Source organism: Xenia sp. Carnegie-2017, unplaced genomic scaffold, assembly GCF_021976095.1.
Source record: "Xenia sp. Carnegie-2017 unplaced genomic scaffold, XeniaSp_v1 HiC_scaffold_23, whole genome shotgun sequence".
NCBI classification, from domain to species: Eukaryota; Metazoa; Cnidaria; class Anthozoa; order Malacalcyonacea; family Xeniidae; genus Xenia; species Xenia sp. Carnegie-2017.
The window spans coordinates 16,464,462-16,489,380 of NW_025813486.1; the positions used below are offsets into that span (position 1 = coordinate 16,464,462).

The following is a 24,919-nucleotide window of genomic DNA, read 5'->3' on the forward strand; positions in this document are numbered from 1 at the left end:
ATGTATAGAGTTGTAAATGTGCCATTTGGCTGAATTAGTATATTTGATATTCTATTTTTTATTTTCTGTTAGATACATTCCTATTAATATCAACTTTTCGTCTCGGACAAGTGCTGGACAAACTCAGGATATTATAATGTCGAAACTTGATAGGTAAGATTTCGGTCGAAAAACTTATCTTTTGTATCTTCTCTACGTATCTTCTCAATGAATGTTTTATGCAGTGCGGTGTTTGAAATTAAATGAAGAAATGATCTTCGCACTTTGCTGGACAATTTAAGCAATCGTCTCAGGAACCTGAAAAAATCAGGTGACTCAACGGGATTCGAACCCATGACCTCTGCGGTGCCGGTGCAGTGCTCTGACCAACTGAGCTATGAAGTCACACAGTGGTGAGCAGGTCAATATTGTTGGGCTCATGTTTTCTCGTGAAAGGAATGTCGTATGAATGTTTTATGCAGTGCGGTGTTTGAAATTAAATGAAGAAATGATCTTCGCACTTTGCTGGACAAAGGGTTCGAATCCCGTTGAGTCACCTGATTTTTTCAGGCTCCTGAGACGATTTCTTAAATTGTCCAGCAAAGTGCGAAGATCATTTCTTCATTTAATTTCAAACACCGCACTGCATAAAACATTCATACGACATTCCTTTCACGAGAAAACATGAGCCCAACAATATTGACCTGCTCACCACTGTGTGACTTCATAGCTCAGTTGGTCAGAGCACTGCACCGGCATCGCAGAGGTCATGGGTTCGAATCCCGTTGAGTCACCTGATTTTTTCAGGTTCCTGAGACGATTGCTTAAATTGTCCAGCAAAGTGCGAAGATCATTTCTTCATTTAATATCTTCTCAATGTTGTGACGAGTTAATGTAGTGTTAAATGCGCTGATCTTGGCATAAAACTGGACCATGCAACACTATATTGGCAGAAAACAAATTTTGAATCCTTGATTGCCGTTTTTACGTACGGGCCTATATTTAGATTGAACAATTTTAATGAAAACAAAAAAAGAAGTTTTTTGCCCTTGGCTGAAACTGTCTTAAAATAATGTGGAATTAATGATGATGCATTTAAAAGTTGGTTTCGCTTTCTCTGGTCCAGTCTTATTTTGTGATCACCTCATGCTTATGTAAGCGTTTCTGCCTCCATTTTTTCTGTCTTTTACAACTTCCATCAATTTGTCATAATTCTCTGTCTTCATTGCACACACCAGAATATTCGCCAGCTTGACCATTTTGTTAAATTTCGTGAACATACAGTCGATTAAGTTGAAACAACGTCACACCCTGATAATAATGCTTTTATATTGCAACCCAATGCTGTTCATTGTCGTTATAACGTGCGTTTGTGTTCTCTACTACTGTAATGTTCGTCATCTTTAATGTGACTTCAACGTCACTTCGATTTCCTGGCATTCCATCATCGTGTATGTGTTTGATGCGTTTAAAAAGTCGCACAAAAATACATTTACCAATTTTGAAGTGAACTTGGTCACCACAGAAAATACAACCGAAAGCTATTTGCTATTTGATAAAGTTAAGTGTATTTTTGTTCAACAAAAGTTGACGAAGTCAATAAAATTAAGCCCCTTCCCTCCAAAAAGCAAAATTCAATCGCTACTTACAATATTCACGAGACTTTAACCTTTGACTGCAGACGCCGTAAGGGAGTATATGGTCCACCCCCCGGAAAGAAATGTATTGTGTTTGTTGATGATTTAAACATGCCTGCACTGGAAAAATACGGAGCTCAACCACCAATAGAATTACTTCGACAGTGGATTGATCATCGTCATTGGTACGATAGAAAAGATACGTCAAAAGTTGAACTCATTGATCTGGTAAGGAAATTCCACTCATGCCAAGGTTACGTTGAACATTAACTGTCTTCCTACTAATTTATACATTTATGAATTTCATTACCTGTCATTATAACTGATATCATTATTAGGCATTTCAAGTGTACGGCAATTTTCTATAAAGTAAACGTGTTTCGGCATGCTTCATATAAAGATGGCATAAGTATGCCGAAACATGTTTACCTTAAAGAAAATTGTCGTACACTTGAAATGCCCAATATATATAGTGCTTTTAAGAAATTATGGTGATATCATTATTATTGTCAAACTATCTTATGTGATCTCAAGACTTTGGAAAATATTTGGCTATGTATCCGTATTCCATAGGAATTCAGTTATGGCATATATATGTAGATAACTGCTGTAGTTATGAACATATATACAAGACTTTAGTATGTAGGTATATGTACAGGACTTAAGTAAATTGCTGTATGAAGCGCACTGTAGTATATGGTTTTAGACTCATGACTGTAGTATGTGGGTATAAACACACGAGTTCTGTATATGGATAAATACATAGAATCGCGGTGTATGGCTGTACGCGCTAAACTTCAATGTGTTTCACTGTAAAACGAAATCTTTTTCAGTTGTTCGTATCAGCGATGGGTCCCCCTGGTGGTGGACGTAATAACATCACGGGACGTTTCACTAGACATCTAAATATCGTTTCTATTGATAAATTTGACGATAAAACCCTTACGTCCATATTTACTTCCATTGTTGACTGGCATTTTGCAACAGGATTTGAAGCAACATTTCAACGACTTGGCAAGGTGTGTATATCTATATTTATATTCAACAATCGATAAAAACTCACTCACAGAAAAAGTAATCTCAATTTTAGATGTTTGGTTTGATGAAGTTGAAGCTCATCAATAATTTTCTTGTTTTATCATTGTGGGATTAGTTTCCGACTGCCAACAGTTTTGACTTGTTACCAGTATACATTTTTGTAGATGTTAAACGTCCAGGTTATGTTTTGAGTCAACCTGACTCTTTTAAGGTTGTCGAAACTCGACATCAACACCAACAATGCTTCTCAGGACTGTACCAACCTGGACGATCTACATCAGAAACATGTAACGATACTCCCGGGTGAAATGCTATGTTAGAACGAAGTACACACTTACCTTGAATGTCATACGAACATGCGATTTTTTCGTATGTTAAAGCTTCTGGATTTCTCAGAACTAAAATGTTTTGTTCACTTCTGCGTATATATTCTAGATGTTAGAGAACATGCAAATAGAAATAGTTTTAATGTGGTTTATGGACTTATTCATATCAGAAACTCACTGAAATCTTTTTTTCACGTTTTTTGCACACTTCTCTTGGTTTTGCCTAGTTTTACTGAATTATGTTTTTCATCTCTATTTTACAATAAGCTGATTATTATATTGTTAGGCAAATCATTCTTTGTCTTATTCACTGCTTTCTTTTTTGGTCAGTTGGTCGTCCTTGCGACATTACAGGTTTACAAGGCAGCTGTCGAGAATTTTCTACCCACTCCCACCAAGTCGCATTATGTCTTCAACCTGCGTGACTTCGCGCGTGTCATATTTGGCGTGCTACTAGTGCCAGCCTCTCGTATGCAAGAAAGCGACAAGCTAATTCGACTGTGGATTCATGAAGTCTACCGAGTGTTCTACGATCGTCTCATCGACGACAAAGACCGTCATTTCTTCTTCGACATGATGAAAAATACAACAAAAGATCAGCTGAAAGTTGACATGAACAAAGTGGTAGCACATCTTGTGCCACCAGGAGAGAATCTTCACGATGACCATATAAGGTTTGAAATTACGCCCGTTTTAACAAATCACGTTGCTTATGGTCCAGTTTATCGAAGACCTTTCAGACAATTTTCGAGAATGTTATTTGTACTATTGTTTTGCTTAAGAAACTAATTTCGCTTCTTTAGAAAAGTAGGACAGGGAAAAACTGTAGAAAACTTTGAAAGTCATATGTTTTTTCAGCAGTTCTTATTATTTTTGAAGATCTTGTGTTTAAGGAAGTCTGAAGGAGTGTGTGTATGGATAGTTGTGGATAATTATGTATCTCATTGATGTATTTAGAGGGTTATTCTTTGGCGATTACATGAGTGGGGATTCACCTGAGAAAATCTATGATGAGATATCAGACTTTAGCTCTCTTACCTCTCAAATGGAAACTTATCTTGAAGAGTTCAATCAAATGAGCAAAGCACCAATGTCTTTGGTTATGTTTAAATTTGCAATTGAACATATTTCACGGGTTAGCCGAGTTTTAAAACAAGATAATGGTCATCTTTTACTTGTTGGTAAGCTTAATTCCTTGTTTTGTTGTTATGTCTATGTTTTGTTTCTTTTGTTGGTTAGTTGCTTTTTTCCAAATTTTTAAGTCTCTCTTTTTCGTTGTGGTAAATCTGTCTTCCTTTTTGGTGTCTCTCTTTTTTGTTGGTAGCTAAGTCTCTGTCTTTCTTACTTGTAATTTCTTCTTTGTCGGTTATTTTCTCTTTTACAAATTTGTACGTGCACGTCTTCTGTTTTGGTAAAACTTTCCGTGCTCAGTTTTTTTAAGTCACCCTCCTTTTTGATAAGTCTTTCTTTTTTGATGGAAAGTCTCTCTCTTGCATGCATGTAATTGTGTTTCGCAATAGTTTTGTTTGAGGTTTTCCTGTTGTAACACTGATCAAGAAAAACGAAACAAAATACTATTGGACGAATCACAAACTTCTGCTATATGCCCCAGTCTCTTGAAAAACAACCAAAAAACAATTCTTCATTTGAAAATAAACTTGCTTATTCGTCATTTAGGTATTGGCGGCAGTGGTCGGCAATGTGCAACTCGATTGGCTGCTTTTATGGCCGACTATGATTTATTTCAAATCGAAATAACCAAGAGCTACACGAAGTCTGAGTGGAGGGATGATTTGAAACGAGTAAGCTGTGATGTTTTTAACCCTGGGGGAAACCTTGGAGAAAGCACTCAATTCCATCATGTTTTTTATGCATACTTTTCCAAGCAGAGTGTGTTTAATAATTGTAAAACATATTATTCTGGCACTGAAATTATTCAAAAATGCAAGATTTTTTTCCTATTACAGATCAGTGGTAAAAACAATTTAGTCACTAATAGTCAAAATGTGAAAATTTTCTAAGATCTTACGTTGGTCTGCACACAGTGTCCGATCTAGGGTATGTCAAAATATATTATTGCAGAACATTTTGGCATATATTTACATTTCTAAGGAACTTAGAGGCAAATTCAATGGTAAAATTATATTCTTTAGGAATTCAAAACTAATCGGGTTTTTATTAAAGTACTTTGAATTTAAAATTGGGTAGCTCTAATTCATTTTGACGAACGCTGGATCCGCTAATGCCTGTTCATGTACATCAAAATGGTTGAAAATTTGATAGCTTGTGCACGAAACTGCGTAGTCGCACTCGGGGTATTTAAGTTGTTTTCCAATTTGTTTTTATGCCCAATGTTTGTTTTGAAGAACTTTTATCAACAGTTTTCTCTCATTTTCTTGCATTTATAAAAATTTCAATGTCATTTATGTTTCATAACGTTAAAGTACTAAAAATCAGTAAAATGTTTGCTTATGCAACCCTCGTTTTCAATACGCCCCCCTATCAAGTGGCCACACCCTTTTAAATGCTTAAGGGTTGATCGTGAAGTGGAGTTGAATCCCTCTTTTTTTGTCTATTTTTTTGTAATTTCCACATTTATAGATGTTAATCAAGGCCGGTGTCAATGGCAAGCCGACCGTGTTTTTGTTTAGTGATAATCAGATCAAGGAGGAATCGTTTGTCGAAGATATAAATATGATCCTCAATACTGGTGACGTTCCAAATATATTCCCCGCTGATGAGAAGGCAGAGCTCATTGATAAGATGCAGAATGTAGCTCGTGTTGAGGTTTGAGCTGGATTAAATTTACATGTCTTTTTTATTGAGTATATAGGGACTTGATTCAAGTTTCCGCTAGACTACGGTAGACGAGGACTCATATTACTCCTGACTCTAGACTCTTGTATATAAGAACTAACGTTTCAACATCAGATCTCTCTTGATGAAGATATTGGACAGTTATGTACAAGAACTTAAGTTTTAATATGTAATCACTTTTTACAAGACACTTGATTAGAATGTGTAAGAACTCAAGTTTCGACATGAAATAATTCTGAATGAAGACACTAAATGCAATATATAAGGATTCAAATTTTAACATCAGATCACTCTTAAATAAGACATTAGACTGAACTATATAAGGATTTTCATTTAACATCAGATCACCTCAAATGAAATAAAAAAGCACTCAAGTTTATGGAAAACAATCTCCATTCTCTAGGGTAAAAAGATTGATGCTACTCCTCTGGCGATGTACACATATTTCATAGACCGTGTTAAAGGGAATCTCCACATTGTGTTAGCCATGAGTCCTATTGGTGATGCGTTTAGGAACAGGCTTCGCATGTTTCCTTCTTTGATCAACTGTTGTACAATTGATTGGTTTCAGGCAAGTATCAAGTTTTATTATTAGCTAGGAAAATTTTAAATTGGCTTGATCCAAATTACTGCTGGATTCAGGGTTTGGCAAATCAAAAGTGAAATACCAATTATTGTAAATTACTATGTTGTGGTAAATTGTTTGAACCTGGGAGTATCGTTGCATATTTTGATCGTCTTGGTAATTGCAGTCATGAAAAAGACTGTTCTTGGTGGTGTTGACTGACGTTTCGACATCTTTAGCCGATGTTGAAGAAGATCAAAGGCTGTCAAAACGTCAGTCAACACCAAGACCAAACGTCCCGACCAAAACTGCTTAAACCTGGACGATAATCATCCACAAACCTGGACAATAAACATCCACAAACTTGGACAATAAACATCCACAAACCTAGACAAGAAATATCCACAAACCTGGACAATAAACATCCACAAACCTGTACGATAAACATCCACAAACCTGGACAATAAACATCCACAAACCTGGACAATAAACATCCACAAACCTGGACAATATAGATCCACAAACCTGGACAATAAACATCCACAAATCTGGACAATAAACATCTACAAACCTGCACAATAAACATCCACAAACCTGGACAATAAACATCTACAAACCTGGACAATAAACACCCAGAAATCTGGACAATAAACATCCACAAATCTGGACAATAAACATCCACAAACCTGGACAATAAACATCCACAAACCTGGACAATAAACATCCACAAACCGGGACAATAAACATCCACAAACCTGGACAATAAACATCCACAAACCTGGACAAAAACATCCACAAACCTGGACAATAAACATCCACCAACCTGGTCAAAAACAAACACAAACCTGGACAATAAACATCTACAAACCTGGACAATAAACATCCACAAACCTGGACAAAAAACAAACACAAACCTGGATAATAAACATCCACAAACCTGGACAATAAACATCCACAAACCTGGACAATAAACATCCACAAATATGTGAATAACAGTTTATTGACAATTAATTATAAAAGAATGTTATGCGGACCAACGAGACTTTTTGTATGTTGTAGTTATATATGACGCCGTAATGTTTGAATATCTTTGAAAGCATTTGAGAAAGGCTAAATTTATTGAAATCAGTCAATTTTTGCATCAATACGTGATAACCTAACTTTTTAGTCATCATCATCCCCCAGCTACATACTTAGTTCAAAATCGTTCCCCAGTTACATACTCAGTTCATCCATGGCCTTTTTTTGTAAGGCGTGGCCAGAGGACGCTCTCGAAATGGTCGCAATTAAGTTCCTGGAAGAGGTCGAGATGACAAATGACGTTCGAAAGGAATGTGTCTGGATGTGTAAATATTTCCATGAAAGTGTTCGCAAAACTTCAGAAAGGTAAGATCTGTGTGTAGTCATTAGTTTGTCATCATTAGCTAGCGATTTTGGCGTTGTAATCATTGTAGCCATATATGCTAATTTTTTTACTGGATTTGGTCTTATGAGCTCTCTCACCTGCTTTATATATTTGCAAAGTTCAGAATAGAAGGGGATGTTTTTGCTCATTGGAGCGAATCTAGTAAGAATAGTTAGCACATATGATCACACTGCAGGTACTGTACTTAGTGATAGTAAAATTTACAAACGCTAGTTGACATAGGTGACGCTGCCTTTAATTGCTTGGTTGTAGCCCATTTGTATCTTTACGATTGTCAATAAATTATTGCTGCAAGCAACTAGACATTATTACATGTTGTTCTCTATCGACTGCATTAGAAGTAAGCTTTTTTACTACTAAAGAGTGATGACTTTAAATATCTTATCTCTAGCTTTGTGATGAAAATAAATTAACGTATGCAAAACGATTGGTCAATGCCCGTATTTTGATCGGGTCCATTGAACTAGAATACATGGAACGCTACCTGAAACAAATAATTGAAGCCAAATCTTACACCCAGGAACGCGAGATTACACTAAGACACGCGTGTTTAGTGTTTCGAGATTCTCTCGCGGAGGGAAAATTGATTGGCTACACACGTGTGTCTGGGTTTAATTTCACGTGTCTGGGTGTAAGATTTGGTTTTGCAAAATTAGCAAAATTATTAGAGTTTTCTATTACAGGTAGCGTTCCATGTATTTTAGTTCAATGATCTGACCATACAAACCATTGAACTAAATATAACTGGACGCCTACCTCCTGCCTAAATTTGAAGCCAGCAATTTAACTAGTCCCAATCCTTCCACGCACGGCGCAATGATAGTTTATGTACAATAATAAGACAGAATGCAGGATTTGACCAGAAACGCTTGTCTTGTGCAAGTACGTCCATGTTTATCTTAAGGTAGCATTCCAGTTACGTATTTAGTTCAATGATCCAAACAAGGAAATTAAAATTGCTGTTGAACATGACTGTAAACAAGACGATTTTTTGCCTTTATTGACTTGGAGTGTAGTTCTGACAGAGCAAATATCAACTTAAATCAATGTTGGTGGTTTTCATAAACTTTTAAAGTCGCTGACCTCGCTTTAATTCTACGTTTTTGTGATTTTGACTTCGCTGTTTACTAAATTTTACAGTTTCATTCGCTTGAAAGAGCTTAGCTTTTATTTCCACGCTTACTTAAATTAAACTTACCTTTTGTTGTTATTTTATAAAACAATTACTCAATGGTGTGATCCCAACTTGTGAAAATTAAGCGAGATGGAAGAAACACGAGCCGAAGGCGAGTATTTTAAGTAGTTTTTTAATGTTATTTTTTAAATTGATTTTTCTTTATAGATACTATGACGTTCTTCGACGTCACAACTACGTCACGCCGACATCATACCTAGAACTTATCATGACTTTCAAAGCTCTTCTTGGCGTGAAACAAAGCGAGATCCTTGGTCTTCAGAACCGTTACGTAACTGGTCTTGAAAAGTTGCAATTTGCCGCCTCGCAGGTGTCCGTCATGCAGGAAGAACTGACTGCATTACAACCTGAATTGATTCAAACTTCCGCAGAAACTGAAAAACTGATGGTAAAAATTGAGCAGGACACGGTTGAAGTGGAAGCCAAAAAAGAAGTGAGTTTCGTCATTTTTTCAATTTGATGTCATATCTTATGAGTTGTGCTGACCATTACACTTCATGGCCATCCACTCCTCCCAAATTATTGTTTTACCACCGTTCTCAAGATTTCCCTTTTACCGACGCATTCCCTCTCTCAGATAGTCATTTTACTGACGTTCCTTGTAATGTTATGCTCTTTTAATATTGTTAAGGTGGTTGGGGCAGACGAGGCTGTAGCAAACGAAGCAGCCGCTGTTGCAAAAGGAATTAAAGATGAATGCGAAGGTGATTTAGCGGAAGCACTGCCAGCTCTTGAGTCTGCGATACAAGCTTTAGATACGTTGAAACCTAGCGACATCAGTATGGTTAAAACTATGAAGGTACGAGTACAAGAGGGGGGCGGAATTACGTCTGTTAACACTTACTGGCTGTATATGTTTCATATATATGTCACTATATGTTTCAATAGTGATTTCAGTATGGTAAAAATTATAAAAGTTTTTTGGTTGGGGGTCAGAGAAATTTACTTCTATAAGCAGTTATTGGCTGCCTATATTTCATACATACGTCATTACATGTTTCCATAGTGACGTATGTACGGTGAAAACTACTAATGTACGTGTACGAGTGTTGGTGGTATGTTGGAAAACTATGTCGAGTAATGAATATTAGTCATAATATGTTTTTACTGTGGTTGTGGGATCTCGTTTATCGCCGTAGCTTACACGGGAAATAGCATGAAAGACCTTTGTTAATGTTTAACTTTTTTACGGTACTCACTATGTATTCCAACTGGATCTGTCCGCTAAAATTTCTTCGACGCTCTGTCTATTTTCTTATATGATTGGCTAGGGCCTAACCGCTAGGCAAATCAATTTTTAATTATTTTTTTCTGTAGAGAATACTGAAGTTAGTTAAGACTTCTGAAAATTTTTATACAACAAATATGCTGGGGTATAATGGTACCTGAATAAGTTACGGGATGAATTTTTTTAGCTGAATGATTAGGCAATATGTGAGAAACATCAAAAAATTTTCCAATAACTTTGGCGATTATTTTCCTAAGTAAAGATTGTTAGTTTTGGTAAGGCTTTCTGTTATATTCTGCTTAGAATCCTCCAGCTGTTGTAAAATTAATTCTGGAAGCAGTGTGTGTAATGAAAGCGCTAAAGCCGGAACGCAAACCTGACCCGTCCGGCTCTGGAAAGATGATCGAGGATTTCTGGGGCCCCTCTCAGAAAATGTTGGGTGACATGAAGTTCTTGGAATCTCTCAAGAATTACGATAAAGACAATATTGCGCCCGCAATCATGAAGAAAATTCGGGAAAAGTAAGAGGAAACATCATTACTACTACATTTCTAATTAAATTATGTTTTTTGTATGGCCAATTTTTTTCCTTTCTCCATGTTTCCCTCTCCTTCTGCTTTCAAATACTGCCAAAAATTATAGGAATCATTAATGTACGCTTTAGTCAATCTGTTTCCATAAGCGGGTGGGCGTGGTCTGTGGGTCTAGGAGTGCCAGACTCCCTCAATCATCGTTCTGTTGGCCAAAGTTGGTCCTCTACTGGCAAATTTTAAAAATGTTTTAATAGATTTTCAACAACTAAGCCGATATACCCATGAACCACGCTCAATTTGTCAGAAAGTTGACGCTTAGACCCCCCCCCAAAAAACACATTGCTTAAAAAGTTTTTTGTTGTATGAAATCCGATCTATGTTTTTCATACAAAATTTTGCATGTGTAGATGAGTACAAGGTCTAGCGTTACCGTAATGATGTTTTTATTCTTCTAGATACATACCTCACTCGGATTTTAATCCTTCTATCGTACGTACCGTATCGTCAGCATGTGAAGGTCTTTGTAAATGGGTGCGAGCCCTGGAGGTCTATGATCGAGTTGCCAAGGTTTGGGGTTCTTGACTCTATATTTTTCTTTAAACCATTGGTATTGTTGTCTGTTTTGAAAAACTGCTGTTTACGCTTGCCTTTTGTTTACTGCCTAATCCTCAGTTCTAATGTATGTTAAAATTCATAGATAATTGAACCGATACTGGACTTTTGTAACAAAATTTTTGTCAAATTAATTTGAAGATTGATTTACATGCTATCACACAAACTAGCTGCTAAACCTTTCTACGGAACAATTTGTATTTAAATGTCTCACCCTAGAATGTTGCTCCAAAAAAAGAAAAGCTGGCGGCGGCCGAGGCTGAGCTTGCTGTACAAATGAAGCAACTGAATTTAAAAAGAGCCGAATTAAAAGAGGTTTGTTTGGGTTGTGTTTGAATTTATAAATATCATCGAGATGAGGTTATTAAAACTTGTCATTTTCATGCAGATACGTATGTATAAATTATGGTACATTTATGCTTAGACTTGGTTGATTTATACTTATGTCATAGTGAGGATGGTACATAAGAAATCAATGTACTTGATCTCCTTATACTTATGTCATAGTGAGGACGGTACATAAGAAATCAATGTACTTGATCTCCTTATACTTATGTCATAGTGAAGATGGTACATACGAAATCGATGTACTTGATCTCCTTATACTTATGTCGTAGTGAAGATGGTACATAAGAAATCAATGTACTTGATCTCCTTATACTTATGTCATAGTGAGGATGGTACATAAGAAATCAATGTACTTGATCTCCTTATACTTATGTCGCAGTGAAGATGGTACATAAGAAATCTATGTACTTAATCTCCTTATACTTATGTCATAGTGAAGATGGTAAATAAGAAATCAATGTACTTGATCTCCTTATACTTATGTCATTGTGAAGATGGTACATAAGAAATCTATGTACTTGATCTCCTTATACTTATGTCATAGTGAAGATGGTACATAAGAAATCTATGTACTTGATCTCCTTATACTTATGTCATAGTGAGGATGATACATAAGAAATCAATGTACTTGATCTCCTCATACTTTTGTCATAGTGAGCATGGTACATAAGAAATCAATGTACTTGATCTCCTTTTGTCATAGTGAGGATGGTACATAAGAAATCTATGTACTTGATCTCCTTATACTTATGTCATAGTGAGGATGGTACATAAGAAATCAATGTACTTGATCTTCTTATACTTATGCCATAGTGACTATTATACATAAGAAATCGTTGTACTTGATCTCTTTATACTTATGTTATAGTGAAGATGGTACATAAATAATCAATGTACTTGATCTTCTTATACATATGTTATAGTAAGGATGTTATATAGCAAATCGATCTACTTCTAAGGATGTTGTAATTTAGATAACAAGAGAACTCGAAAAAAGATCATTGCAAGTCCGAGACCGAAGGTCGAGGGTCGCACCTTTTTGAGAGTTCTCTTAAACCTCCCCACGTTTTCAATTTGAAACAAACGTTATGATTTTTTATTTAAAATGTATTCATGATTGATTTGTAAATTCTCTTTGACTGATTGATTGATTTGATTGGTTGAGCTCGCCTCGCTTTCCTGAGGCCAATTGAAAACACAGCTATAATCCAATCAGCGCCTTTGTTTTATTGTTTTTATTTTATAAATGAAATTACTATATTTGGTGTGTAGCCTTACATGTAAATATGTTTTGTTAATTACATATTTTCAACCTCTGCCTTCGTAATATTTAGGTTGAAGACAAGTTGCAAGCATTAAATGATCAGTTTTCGGCAATGACGAAGAAAAAGAATGATCTTGAGGATAATATCGATCTTTGCTCCAAAAAACTAGACCGTGCCGAAAAACTGATTGGTGGACTGGGCGGAGAGAAAGACCGCTGGACGCAGTCTGCAGATATACTCTCTGACAAGTGAGATCATCATTCGTCCAGTTATTTTTTACTTTATTTTGCTCCACTTTAAGCCTTCCGTCTACGTTGATTCATAAGTGTTGGTCCTCTTTGTATGGCCTGAATATTTATTCAATCACCTTTACTCTCTGTAGCGTAGTTTGTTTGTGCTATGTAAATATCTTGATTTATTCAGTGTAAGAGCAATAGATTTCTAAAGAAAGAAATAAAGATAATGATCTGAAATTCACATAGCTCAACCAAACTTGCAGGCTACAGCACTGCCCTTATTAGTTTAAAAGATCTAAAGAACCGCTAACTGAACATGTATTTCATTTATCTTAGATATTCTAAAGTCACAGGGGATGTATTGCTCTCATCTGCCGTCGTTGCTTATCTTGGACCGTTCACCGTCGACTTTCGAAACGTAAGTTGAAAAATTAAAAAGGTTTCCTAACTCTAGACTTTCTACTTCATTAAAACCTTATGGCAGCTGGGCATACATGTAGGCAAGTCAAAACATTAAATGGTGGTCTTGCTACATACATGTATGCAAGTCAAAACGAAAAGAATTGTGCTATCAATGATATGCTGCTTGCTTTCGTTACTCCTGTAGTGTCTTCTTTAAGTTTATTATTTATTGCTAAATGTTATTTTTTCTTGAAAAACATATTTTACTTATGGAAAATGTGAAAGCTGCTTTTTGAATGTCTCATCTTTTTATTCCCAGATTATTTTTTCAGTACGTAGCTAATTTCTTCCGTTAAAAGACAACACATGTCAACTCGTGTAAAACACGTGCAACACATGTCAACTCGTGTAAAACACGTGCAACACATGTCAACTCGTGTAAAACACGTGCAACACATCTCAACTCGTGTAAAACACGTGCAATACATGTCAACTCGTCGAAAACACGTGCAGTTCTTTTCAGAAAAAATCAAAAATATTTTACCGAGGCAATCCAGTGGCGAATCCATCCCGTAAGATTTACTTTTGTCATGCAGATTTCAGATCTACATCACCATTCATTTTTTTAGAAATATATTGTTTTTAAAGTGATCGATCACATAAAAATTCACATAGCGGAACTAAATAATCGGGCTGGTTTTCTCACTTGACCAATCACAACAACGCGCAAAGTCTCTTTGTCATTTGCAATTGGATTTTTTGCTCACTATAGGCTTGCATTGGTGAATGGATAAAGTTATGTCAAGAACGTAAGATACCTTGTTCTGAAGGATTTTCAGTGAACTCCACTCTTGGTGACCCTGTTAAAATACGAGCATGGCAAATTGCTGGTCTACCTGTGGACTCTTTTTCAATTGATAACGGTATCATTGTTGATAATGCAAGACGTTGGCCGCTCATGGTGGATCCTCAGGGTTAGTAAGGAGAAAAATTTGTCTTTATTCTGGTAAAAACAGTTTGCATAAGGCAACCTTCAGTATGAACATGTTTTTTTAAAGGTAGCCTTCAGTATGAACATGTTTATCTAAAGGTAGCCTTCAGTATGAACATGTTTATCTAAAGGTAACCTTCAGTCTGAACATCTTTTTCTAAAGGTAACCTTCAGTATGAGCATGTTTATCTAAAAGTAACGTTCAGTCTGAACATGTTTATCTAAAGGTAACCTTCAGTATGAACATGATTATCTAAAGGTAACCTTCAGTCTGAACATCTTTTTCTAAAGGTAGCCTTCAGTCTGAACATGTTTATTTTAAGGTAGCCTTCAGCCTGAACATGTTTATTTAAAGGTAGCCTTCAGTCTGAACATGTTTATCTAAAGGTAGCCTTCAGTCTGAACATGTTTATCTAAAGGTAGCCTTCAGCCTGAACATGTTTATCTAAAGGTAGCCTTCAGCCTGAACATGTTTATCTAAAGGTAGCCTTCAGTTTGAACATGTTTTTCTAAAGGTAGCCTTCAGTCTGAACATGTTTATCCAAAGATAGCCTTCAGTATGAACATGTTTATCTAAAGGTAGCCTTCAGCCTGAACATGTTTATCTAAAGGTAGCCTTCAGTTTGAACATGTTTTTCTAAAGGTAGCCTTCAGTCTGAACATGTTTATCCAAAGATAGCCTTCAGTATGAACATGTTTATCTAAAGGTAGCCTTCAGTATGAACATGTTTATCTAAAGGTAACCTTCAGTATGAACATGTTTATCTAAAGGTAGCCTTCAGTGTGAACATGTTTATCTAAAGGTAGCCTTCAGTCTGAACATGTTTATCCAAAGATAGCCTTCAGTCTGAACATGTTTATCCAAAGATAGCCTTCAGTATGAACATGTTTGTCTTAAGGTAACCTTGAGTATGAACATGTTTATCTAAAGGTAACCTTCAGTATGAACATGTTTATCTAAAGGTAGCCTTCAGTCTGAACATGTTTATCCAAAGATAGCCTTCAGTCTGAACATGTTTATCCAAAGATAGCCTTCAGTATGAACATGTTTGTCTAAAGGTAACCTTGAGTATGAACATGTTTATCTAAAGGTAACCTTCAGTATGAACATGTTTATCTAAAGGTAGCCTTCAGTATGAACATGTTTATCTAAAGGTAGCCTTCAGTCTGAACATGTTTATCCAAAGATAGCCTTCAGTATGAACATGTTTATCTAAAGGTAGCCTTCAGTTTGAACATGTTTATCTAAAGGTAGCCTTCAGTATGAACATGTTTATCTAAAGGTAGCCTTCAGTATAAACATGTTTATCTAAAGGTAGCCTTCAGCCTGAACATGTTTATCTAAAGGTAGCCTTCAGCCTGAACATGTTTATCTAAAGGTAGCCTTCAGTCTGAACATGTTTATCTAAAGGTAGCCTTCAGCCTGAACATGGTTATCTAAAGGTAGCCTTCAGCCTGAACATGTTTATCTAAAGGTAGCCTTCAGTCTGAACATGTTTATCTAAAGGTAGCCTTCAGCCTGAACATGTTTATCTAAAGGTAACCTTGAGTATGAACATGTTTATCTAAAGGTAGCCTTCAGTATGAACATGTTTATCTAAAGGTAGCCTTCAGTCTGAACATGTTTATCCAAAGATAGCCTTCAGTCTGAACATGTTTATCCAAAGATAGCCTTCAGTATGAACATGTTTGTCTAAAGGTAACCTTGAGTATGAACATGTTTATCTAAAGGTAACCTTCAGTATGAACATGTTTATCTAAAGGTAGCCTTCAGTCTGAACATGTTTATCCAAAGATAGCCTTCAGTCTGAACATGTTTATCCAAAGATAGCCTTCAGTATGAACATGTTTGTCTAAAGGTAACCTTGAGTATGAACATGTTTATCTAAAGGTAACCTTCAGTATGAACATGTTTATCTAAAGGTAACCTTCAGTATGAACATGTTTATATAAAGGTAGCCTTCAGTATGAACATGTTTATCTAAAGGTAGCCTTCAGTATGAACATGTTTATCTAAAGGTAGCCTTCAGTATGAACATGTTTATATAAAGGTAGCCTTCAGTATGAACATGTTTGTCTAAAGGTAACCTTGAGTATGAACATGTTTATCTAAAGGTAGCCTTCAGTTTGAACATGTTTATCTAAAGGTAGCCTTCAGTTTGAACATGTTTTTCTAAAGGTAGCCTTCAGTCTGAACATGTTTATCCAAAGATAGCCTTCAGTCTGAACATGTTTATCCAAAGATAGCCTTCAGTATGAACATGTTGGTCTAAAGGTAACCTTGAGTATGAACATGTTTATCTAAAGGTAACCTTCAGTATGAACATGTTTATCTAAAGGTAGCCTTCAGTATGAACATGTTTATCTAAAGGTAGCCTTCAGTATGAACATGTTTATCTAAAGGTAGCCTTCAGTATGAACATGTTTGTCTAAAGGTAGCCTTCAGTATGAACATGTTTGTCTAAAGGTAACCTTGAGTATGAACATGTTTATCTAAAGGTAGCCTTCAGTTTGAACATGTTTATCTAAAGGTAGCCTTCAGTTTGAACATGTTTTTCTAAAGGTAGCCTTCAGTCTGAACATGTTTATCCAAAGATGATAGCCTTCAGTATGAACATGTTTGTCTAAAGGTGATTTTTTGTATCAACATGTTCATATTCAGATAATCCTTAAATCATGTTCATGCAGGTCAAGCGAATAAATGGGTTAAGAACATGGAGAAGCAAAACAAACTTTCCGTTGTCAAACTTTCTGATTCCAACTATGTTCGTATATTGGAAAACAGCATTACGGTAAAGTGACGTATCTTTCCTTCGAAATTATTTCGTTAACAGAATTCACATGTCTATATATTTTCATTGCTTTTTAGTTTGGTACACCTGTGTTGCTAGAAAATGTTGGCGAGGATCTAGATCCTATTCTAGAACCTTTGCTTTTGAAACAGACCTTTAAACAGGGGGGAGTGGAGGTAAATACATGATACGAAAAACAAGTTTGGTCTTATATCGCTTGTGAATCGCTGTATTGTAATTAATGCAAAAAAATGTGAGCTCTCAAGGACATAAATGACAACAGACATATATAATTGACAAGGATTTAGAAAATGGCATTTAATTGAAAAACTTTAATAAAGTTACGATTTGGAAACTGAGCGTTTGCTTAGGCATTGGTCAAATTCCTTAAGAATTTATTGGCTTAAATAACATGTGCCATATTTTAACCCCGTATGTTCTTTTGTGTTCTAATTTATTTTTATTTGTGTGATTTTATGCCATCAGCCATTTTAAAAGTTTTTCTCGTTTCTATTATTCTTAATCCAAAAATTATTATTTGGTACAATTTTACTGTCAGGCAAGCCATTGGACGTTCACCAAACTATGTAAACATGATTAAAACACTAATGTTTTTATTTCATTATGTTTATTAGTACATCAAGTTGGGAGAAAACAGCATTGAATATTCAAAAGATTTTCGATTCTACATAACCACAAGATTACGTAATCCACATTATCTTCCAGAGATCTCGGTGAAGGTACGTTAATTTATTTTGGCTGCATTACCTATATCTATCTCTTTAACATGCATTTACATCTCGTTGACAATGCCAAAACAAGACATTTAACTGGTTGGTATGTGTGACGGAGCCAGCCGGCAGATTTACTCCTGCTGTGTAAATTTCAGATCAATACCATTGTTAATTTCTTTATAAATCTTTTGCTGTTGCGATAAAGAAACAATTATTGGGACAACTTCGCTTAGTGGCGCATTCAGCATGAGTCAAAATAAGTTATAGCTACCGTAAAACAGACTGATTTTGTTCCATTTTTTCTTTTTCGTTCTCATTTGTATGTCTTAGTAAATATGTTAGTAAAAATTTCATAAGTAAAAAGAGTTTGTGCTGTGTCAGTGATTGCTGATTGATACTTTAGTAAGATGTACTTCTATGTCTTTTGCAGTGGCATTGTTTTTTTTGTGACAGTCAAGGTCACCCCGAGGCACTTTGACCACTACACAGGAAATTATTTATATGACTCCACCAATAACTATTTATTAGCAAGATGATAGTCTTTCTATGATAGTTGTATTTATTTAAATTAAATTGTGTTTGTATCCATTCTTTCTGGCATGTTAGCTAGAAAACGTTCAAAATGACAATTTGAACGTGCGGCTCAGAGTCTCAAATTGGATATTTTGAAGGTATTTTGGACGATCCAACAGTAGAAAACGACGCATGTTAGCTAACAATAACATCACAGTGTTGCGAAAACATGTTCTGCTTTAAAAAAAATCAAGAAGCATTTGTAATGATAATTCAAAAAATGATATTTGATGGGCTGCAAGTAAAAAAATAATCAAAAGGTCAATGTTATCCTATTTTCAAACTCGCCCCAGCTTACGGTAATCAATTTTACATTGAAGTTACTTTTGAAAAAAAACTTTTGGTTATAAATTCGTAAAACTTTACAATTAACTTCCTTCTAAATTATTTGAAAATTTAAAAATATCCAAGTTCATCTTGACATACCGTAAATATGTCGTACCGTAAATCTAAATGTAAATTTATATATATATATCATTGACCTCACTCTATAACTCGCTGCTGTTTAATCAGGTGACGCTATTGAACTTCATGATTACTCCATTGGGTCTTGAAGATCAGTTACTGGGCATCGTTGCTGCAAAGGAAAAACCACAACTTGAAGAGAAGAAGAACCAGTTGATTGTGGAGAGCGCAGCCAACAAGAAGCAGGTACGCCATAATATTACACATTATAATGGTTGGCACAACAACTTATTGCTAACAAGGTTTGTGATTGCCGAATCCATAGCAATATTTTTACTTGTGATGAGTGAAATAAACACTTTATGATCAAACAGAAGTACGGTCTTATCAACAGTACAATCTGTCTAGTTGTCAAAAAACTATCTTCAATTTGTTTATGTATATTGTCTGATTTTTCATTCCCTCATTAACTATGAAACTTAATTTGATTTACTGGTGGGGTGTATGCCTGACATCAAATGCACTGCTAGCAACTCATATTTTTATTTCCAAATGATCGTCGTAGTACTCCGTGGCAAGTTTGTTAACACGAATTTTACCCCTGTTCTGCAAAAATAATTTCTTTTTCTTTGGGACGTTAATTATATTCATTGTTTTTAATGTAAATGAACAGAAAAATCTGGATGGGTTTTCCCGTTTGAGAGGATTTTTTACTAAAGCTGGGTATAGGTCATGCGGTTTTTCTTGATTAAAATTTTCTTAATGACAACCATTTTCTTCACAGCTCCAGGAAATCGAAGATAAAATCCTACAAGTACTCTCATCATCAAAGGTATCGTGATGTGAAGGTCCTTAGATGTTATCTAAAGTAGATATCCTCATCAGTTCGTCACTCTTGTATTTAGGGCAATATTCTTGAAGATGAGACAGCTATAACAGTGTTGTCGTCATCCAAGACTTTGTCAGAGGAAATTCAGGCAAAGCAGGTACGTTGTGACATTGTACATTTTACATGTGAGATGAAACGCAACACTGTCAACACATGTTAAACGCTTCTTAAAAATGTTATGGTGAAGTGGTCTTTCTTCCAGATTTCGATTTTCATTCAGTTTTATAAAGTTGAATTTTAATGGTCGTGAGAAAAGTTTGGATTTCTATGTCTGACTTATTTTTGTGGCTTCGTCATTTCATTTATTTATGCATGCATCGTTAGACGAAGGTCAACTTACACACTTGTCTTACGTGTGAATCACCCCTGTATAACTTTTGTAACGCTTTAGTTTGAAACGTTTCCCATTCTTTTCTGACATGTGGACCACTCCTGTCTTACATATGAAAGACTTTAGTCTGACATGTTTACCATTCTTTTCTGACATGTCAACCACTCCTATCTTACATATGAAAGACTTTAGTCTGACATGTTAACCATTCTTTTCTGACATGTCAACCACTCTTATCTTACATATGAAAGACTTTAGTCTGACATGTTTACCGTTCTTTTCTGACATGTCAACCACTCCTATTTTACATATGAAAGACTTTAGTCTGACATGTTTACCGTTCTTTTCTGACATGTCAACCACTCTTATCTTACATATGAAAGACTTTAGTCTGACATGTTTACCGTTCTTTTCTGACATGTCAACCACTCTTATCTTACATATGAAAGACTTTAGTCTGATATGTTTACCATTCTTTTCTGACATGTCAACACTCCTATCTTACATATGAAAGACTTTAGTCTGACATATGAGCAACTTTTGTAATTTGCTAAAAATGGCTCTGTGCATTTCAACGATTTTAGGTTAGCGAGTTCAGTTTGGATTTTTTCCAGTTAATTTTATTGTTGTTGTTGCAACCTTCCAATAATTCAGCGCGTGACGGCAACTTTATGGTTAATGTTACGTACCCCCAACGTGTTCTTAACTCACCGTGTTCTTCTCTAGGAAATTGCTTCAGCGACGGAGAAGGAAATCGACGAAACACGAAATGGATATCAACCTGTGGCAAAACATTCTTCAATATTGTTCTTTTGTATCTCAGAACTGGCTAATATTGAACCTATGTACCAGTATTCACTCACGTGGTTTATTAATCTATATATTCAGGTACTATGTTCAACTGGCGAGTCATTGGCGGAGTTTTTTATTTGCTTTTACTTTTGTATTAAGTCTATCAATAAGAACAATCGATCTTCCATACTGCCTTGTAACTATCCCATCCTTAATTTCATTTTTAGTCCATTAACAAGAGCAAGCGATCAAATGAACTTGATGAACGTATTGATTATCTCAACGATCATTTTACAGAGAGCATTTATGTCAACGTTTGTCGTTCGTTGTTTGAGAAAGATAAACTGCTCTTTTCTTTCGTTCTTACCGTTGGCATCATGCAGGGAAGGTAAGCACATGTTAAGATGGAAGGAGGTAGTAAGGATGACGTTTTAACATCATGGATATGGTTTTTTTATTGTCACAGAATACAATGAGCATAAACATACTTGTAGAAGGTTAGGTGCTGAATCTGGATAGCTCATTATAACCATCTCATAATTACCTAACTATTATATGTTTAGTGTAGTGATAAATCTGCATATCCATCTACCTACGAACGTTTAGTATCAGGATGGAAATACGTATTTTTCAATTGTCTTGCTAAGAACATGGCGGAGTAGATTTATGTACCTTTTGCTTTAATTGATTTTGACAATTATTTTTTTAGAGGTGACATTGATGATCAAGTCTGGCGCTTTTTGCTTACTGGAGGAGTGGCTCTAGATAATCCTTATCCCAACCCGTGTCCTGATTGGCTCATCGATAAATCATGGTCAGAAATTGTTCGTGCATCGGACTTGGCCAGTCTCAAAGGATTGAAAGATGGTAATTATTTTATTCATCGCGTGATGTGATTTGGGTTTTTTTCAAAGAAATGACGTAAAAAAAGTTTCTCAGTGGTCAGGTCTAGGCGAGCCGCGCTATATGCATGCCTTATAAGGGAAAAAACGCTGGAACTTTTAATATCGACCAATAAACGTTGAACGTGTTTGTTATAGAGCAGAATTATGCATAGATACCCCTTACTTATATAAACAATACAACTATCAGGCGTTCATTCGGCTACTTAAAAACAGTGTTTAGTGACATTTTTTATTATATAAGCTGCAAATAGCTGAACGAAATTTACGGCAACGAAATCTCACTTGTGCCATCATATTATGTAAGTAAATCATGATTCATTATATGTGTCATTAGTGACACTTAAGCGTGATACCATCGAAGAAAGATTTTGATGAGATCAAAGACTTCGTCTCAGTGATGCGTGATTTGTATAATCTCGCACAATACAGAAAAAGTGGAATTTTAAACTCGAGCGTACCTTAAGGCCCGATCACACGATCCGATTTGTCGTATCCCATTTTTTCGGTTCGGTCTTCTGGTTGCTTGTTCAGATGGTCCGATAATTTTATTGACATTTATGTTCGTTTGAATGTTTATTGTTTGTAAACAGCCATTTGTGCTATCCAGTACATTTATCCATATATTTTTCGTATTTTTGTTCTTGTTTCCAAGTCTTTTTCAAATTGATGTAATTTGTCTAGTCGGCTTCCTTTGATCTTATTGAATGAAAACAGAGCAAGTTCTATTTCCAACCGATTTTTTGGCTGACGGATCCGACTACCGGAAGATCACTTTATATGTGTTCACACGATCCGTTTTTTAGGATCCGAAAAAAGTAGATCCGACAAATCGGATGGTGTGAACGGGCCTTTAGGTAGCACGAGTAATAGTTGCCATGTAACTGTTTCACTTCTGTGTTAACTTCATCCCCGTGGTGAAATAAACATTAATTTCGATGGGTACATTTCTTAACTGTCTATTATCATACATGTATGAATGTCTTCATAAAAACTCATTCTCTCCTTAACTGTGCAATCAATGATTTTCTGTTTTCACTCAAGAAGAGATCGTAACTTATAAAATAAATGGTTAGAGATGATTTTTCACGGTCAATTTTAGATTTTGATGCCTCCGGATGGAAGACGTTTTATGACTCTGCAGCCCCGCATAACGAAAAATTTCCTGGCACGTGGAATGTTCTCTCTGGATTGGACAGGTCAGTGAACACTTCATTATCTGTCGTTTTAGAACTAAACAGCAGCTAGGGCGCTTGCTCGTAGGAAAGTTGCAACATGCAGCTAGGGCTGCTTGTTCGTAGAAAAGTTGCAACCTGCAGCTAGGGCTGCTTGTTCGTAGGAAAGTTGCAACCTGCAGCTAGAGCTGCTTGTTCGTAGAAAAGTTGCAACCTGCTGCTAGGGTTGCTTGTTCGTAGGAAAGTTGCAACCTGTTACTGATTTTTTTCACAGCATATTTAATTTCAAGTGAGCGTGCGTAAGAATTAAATAGTCTTTTAATGAGCATTCTTGCACAATAATTCTCTAAAATTGAATTTCTTTTGCTTAAAACTGTACAGCAGTTTTGGGGTAAATGTCAATGATTTTTGTTACCATCTGTGTAAGACGGGCCTTGGTGTAATGTTTCTAGGCTTGTCGTGTTACGTTGTCTTCGTCCTGACAAAATTGTTCCAGCTGTTCAGGTGAGGGAATTTTTTGTAAATGTTTATAATCTTCCTACCTCAATCAAAATAATGTTATGTATTTAATAATGGTTTTTTGCACGTTTATTTTTTGTTATATGATTTATAGTCCGTATGTAAATGCTTCATAGTTTCTTTATCTTTTTTAAAGGATTTCATCGTAGATAACATGAGTCGTACGTATATAGAGCCACCAACATTCAATTTGGAGTTGAGTTATGGCGACTCACACTGTTGTGCACCGTTGATTTTTATCCTCTCCCCCGGTGCTGATCCAATGGCATATCTTCTCAAGTTTGCTCAGGACTATGATATGGGGGGTGACCGAACACAAACTATATCTCTTGGACAAGGACAGGTATTCAATCAAAAATGTTTACACAATTGTTGAACACGACGTTCTATGCGTAGAGATTATAATTAAGACTAGAGGTGCCAGTGACGACGAATTTAGGCGACACAAGAATTGGGGGGGGGGTGGGGTGAGGACAAATGATGTTTTTGCCGTCTGCTTTGACTTTTGGATTCCTTTTGAACATAGTTCGCATACTCTTATTGCTCTTTTGTACGAGCATCAAGAAAATTTTTCATTTTAAAGCGTTAGTCATTGTTATTAGCGAGCTGTTGTTATGATTATATGTTGTTTATAATCTTCGTTTGCTTTGTATGTTTTATTTAAACTATACGCAATGAAAACTTATGTTATTCTTTTCTGTTTTTCTGTTTTTACAACCCACATATTCACATAGTTTAACCATTTTAAACATTTTTCCGGTATGAATGACAAATATATGTTTTTTGAAGTCTGTTAGCAGTTGTATTAAAGACGAAAAAGGGCTTCTTATCAAGCAATGATTCACGGACTTATATAATTTACTGAATAAGTTAAAAAGCAACACAAACAAGTTTTGCCAATTACGAGTGGCTTAAACCATCTAAAATTACGAAAAAAGGAAATAATTGTTCAACAATTAGATTGTGATAGTATTTACTATAGTATTACGCATAATATATACAAAAAATTGAAAAAATCATAGTCGGCCACTGTAGCTTAACATCCGGGAATCGATTTTCGTCCCAAAAAATGCGTACCATATTTTGAATTATAGATTATATTACGATGCCACCTCTAGTCTTTTTTATAATCTCTATGGTTCTATGTCCTCTAATGATTTTAGAAGGAATGGATTTGAATATATCTTACCATGAAATTATTGAAACTCT

General features: G+C 35.6%; 1 protein-coding gene across 2 annotated transcripts in view; it reads left to right on the forward strand.

The window, feature by feature from the left end:
* The window catches only part of LOC124449771 (dynein axonemal heavy chain 3-like), a 75,140-nt gene that overhangs the window by 43,230 nt on the left and 6,991 nt on the right, over positions 1-24,919 (forward strand). For both annotated transcript variants that reach the window (XM_047000680.1, XM_047000681.1), the window contains 29 exons: positions 73-153; positions 1,661-1,844; positions 2,450-2,635; positions 3,311-3,654; positions 3,938-4,161; positions 4,658-4,782; positions 5,582-5,767; positions 6,201-6,368; positions 7,615-7,748; positions 9,131-9,416; positions 9,615-9,782; positions 10,515-10,732; positions 11,200-11,311; positions 11,576-11,671; positions 13,039-13,217; positions 13,542-13,623; positions 14,380-14,581; positions 17,287-17,390; positions 17,468-17,566; positions 18,026-18,130; positions 19,211-19,348; positions 19,887-19,934; positions 20,008-20,088; positions 21,049-21,210; positions 21,342-21,502; positions 21,824-21,981; positions 23,119-23,215; positions 23,644-23,695; positions 23,847-24,053. In XM_047000680.1, the coding sequence (XP_046856636.1) occupies positions 73-153; positions 1,661-1,844; positions 2,450-2,635; positions 3,311-3,654; positions 3,938-4,161; positions 4,658-4,782; positions 5,582-5,767; positions 6,201-6,368; positions 7,615-7,748; positions 9,131-9,416; positions 9,615-9,782; positions 10,515-10,732; positions 11,200-11,311; positions 11,576-11,671; positions 13,039-13,217; positions 13,542-13,623; positions 14,380-14,581; positions 17,287-17,390; positions 17,468-17,566; positions 18,026-18,130; positions 19,211-19,348; positions 19,887-19,934; positions 20,008-20,088; positions 21,049-21,210; positions 21,342-21,502; positions 21,824-21,981; positions 23,119-23,215; positions 23,644-23,695; positions 23,847-24,053 (4,387 nt within the window). The remainder of the gene's footprint in view (positions 1-72; positions 154-1,660; positions 1,845-2,449; positions 2,636-3,310; positions 3,655-3,937; positions 4,162-4,657; positions 4,783-5,581; positions 5,768-6,200; positions 6,369-7,614; positions 7,749-9,130; positions 9,417-9,614; positions 9,783-10,514; positions 10,733-11,199; positions 11,312-11,575; positions 11,672-13,038; positions 13,218-13,541; positions 13,624-14,379; positions 14,582-17,286; positions 17,391-17,467; positions 17,567-18,025; positions 18,131-19,210; positions 19,349-19,886; positions 19,935-20,007; positions 20,089-21,048; positions 21,211-21,341; positions 21,503-21,823; positions 21,982-23,118; positions 23,216-23,643; positions 23,696-23,846; positions 24,054-24,919) is intronic.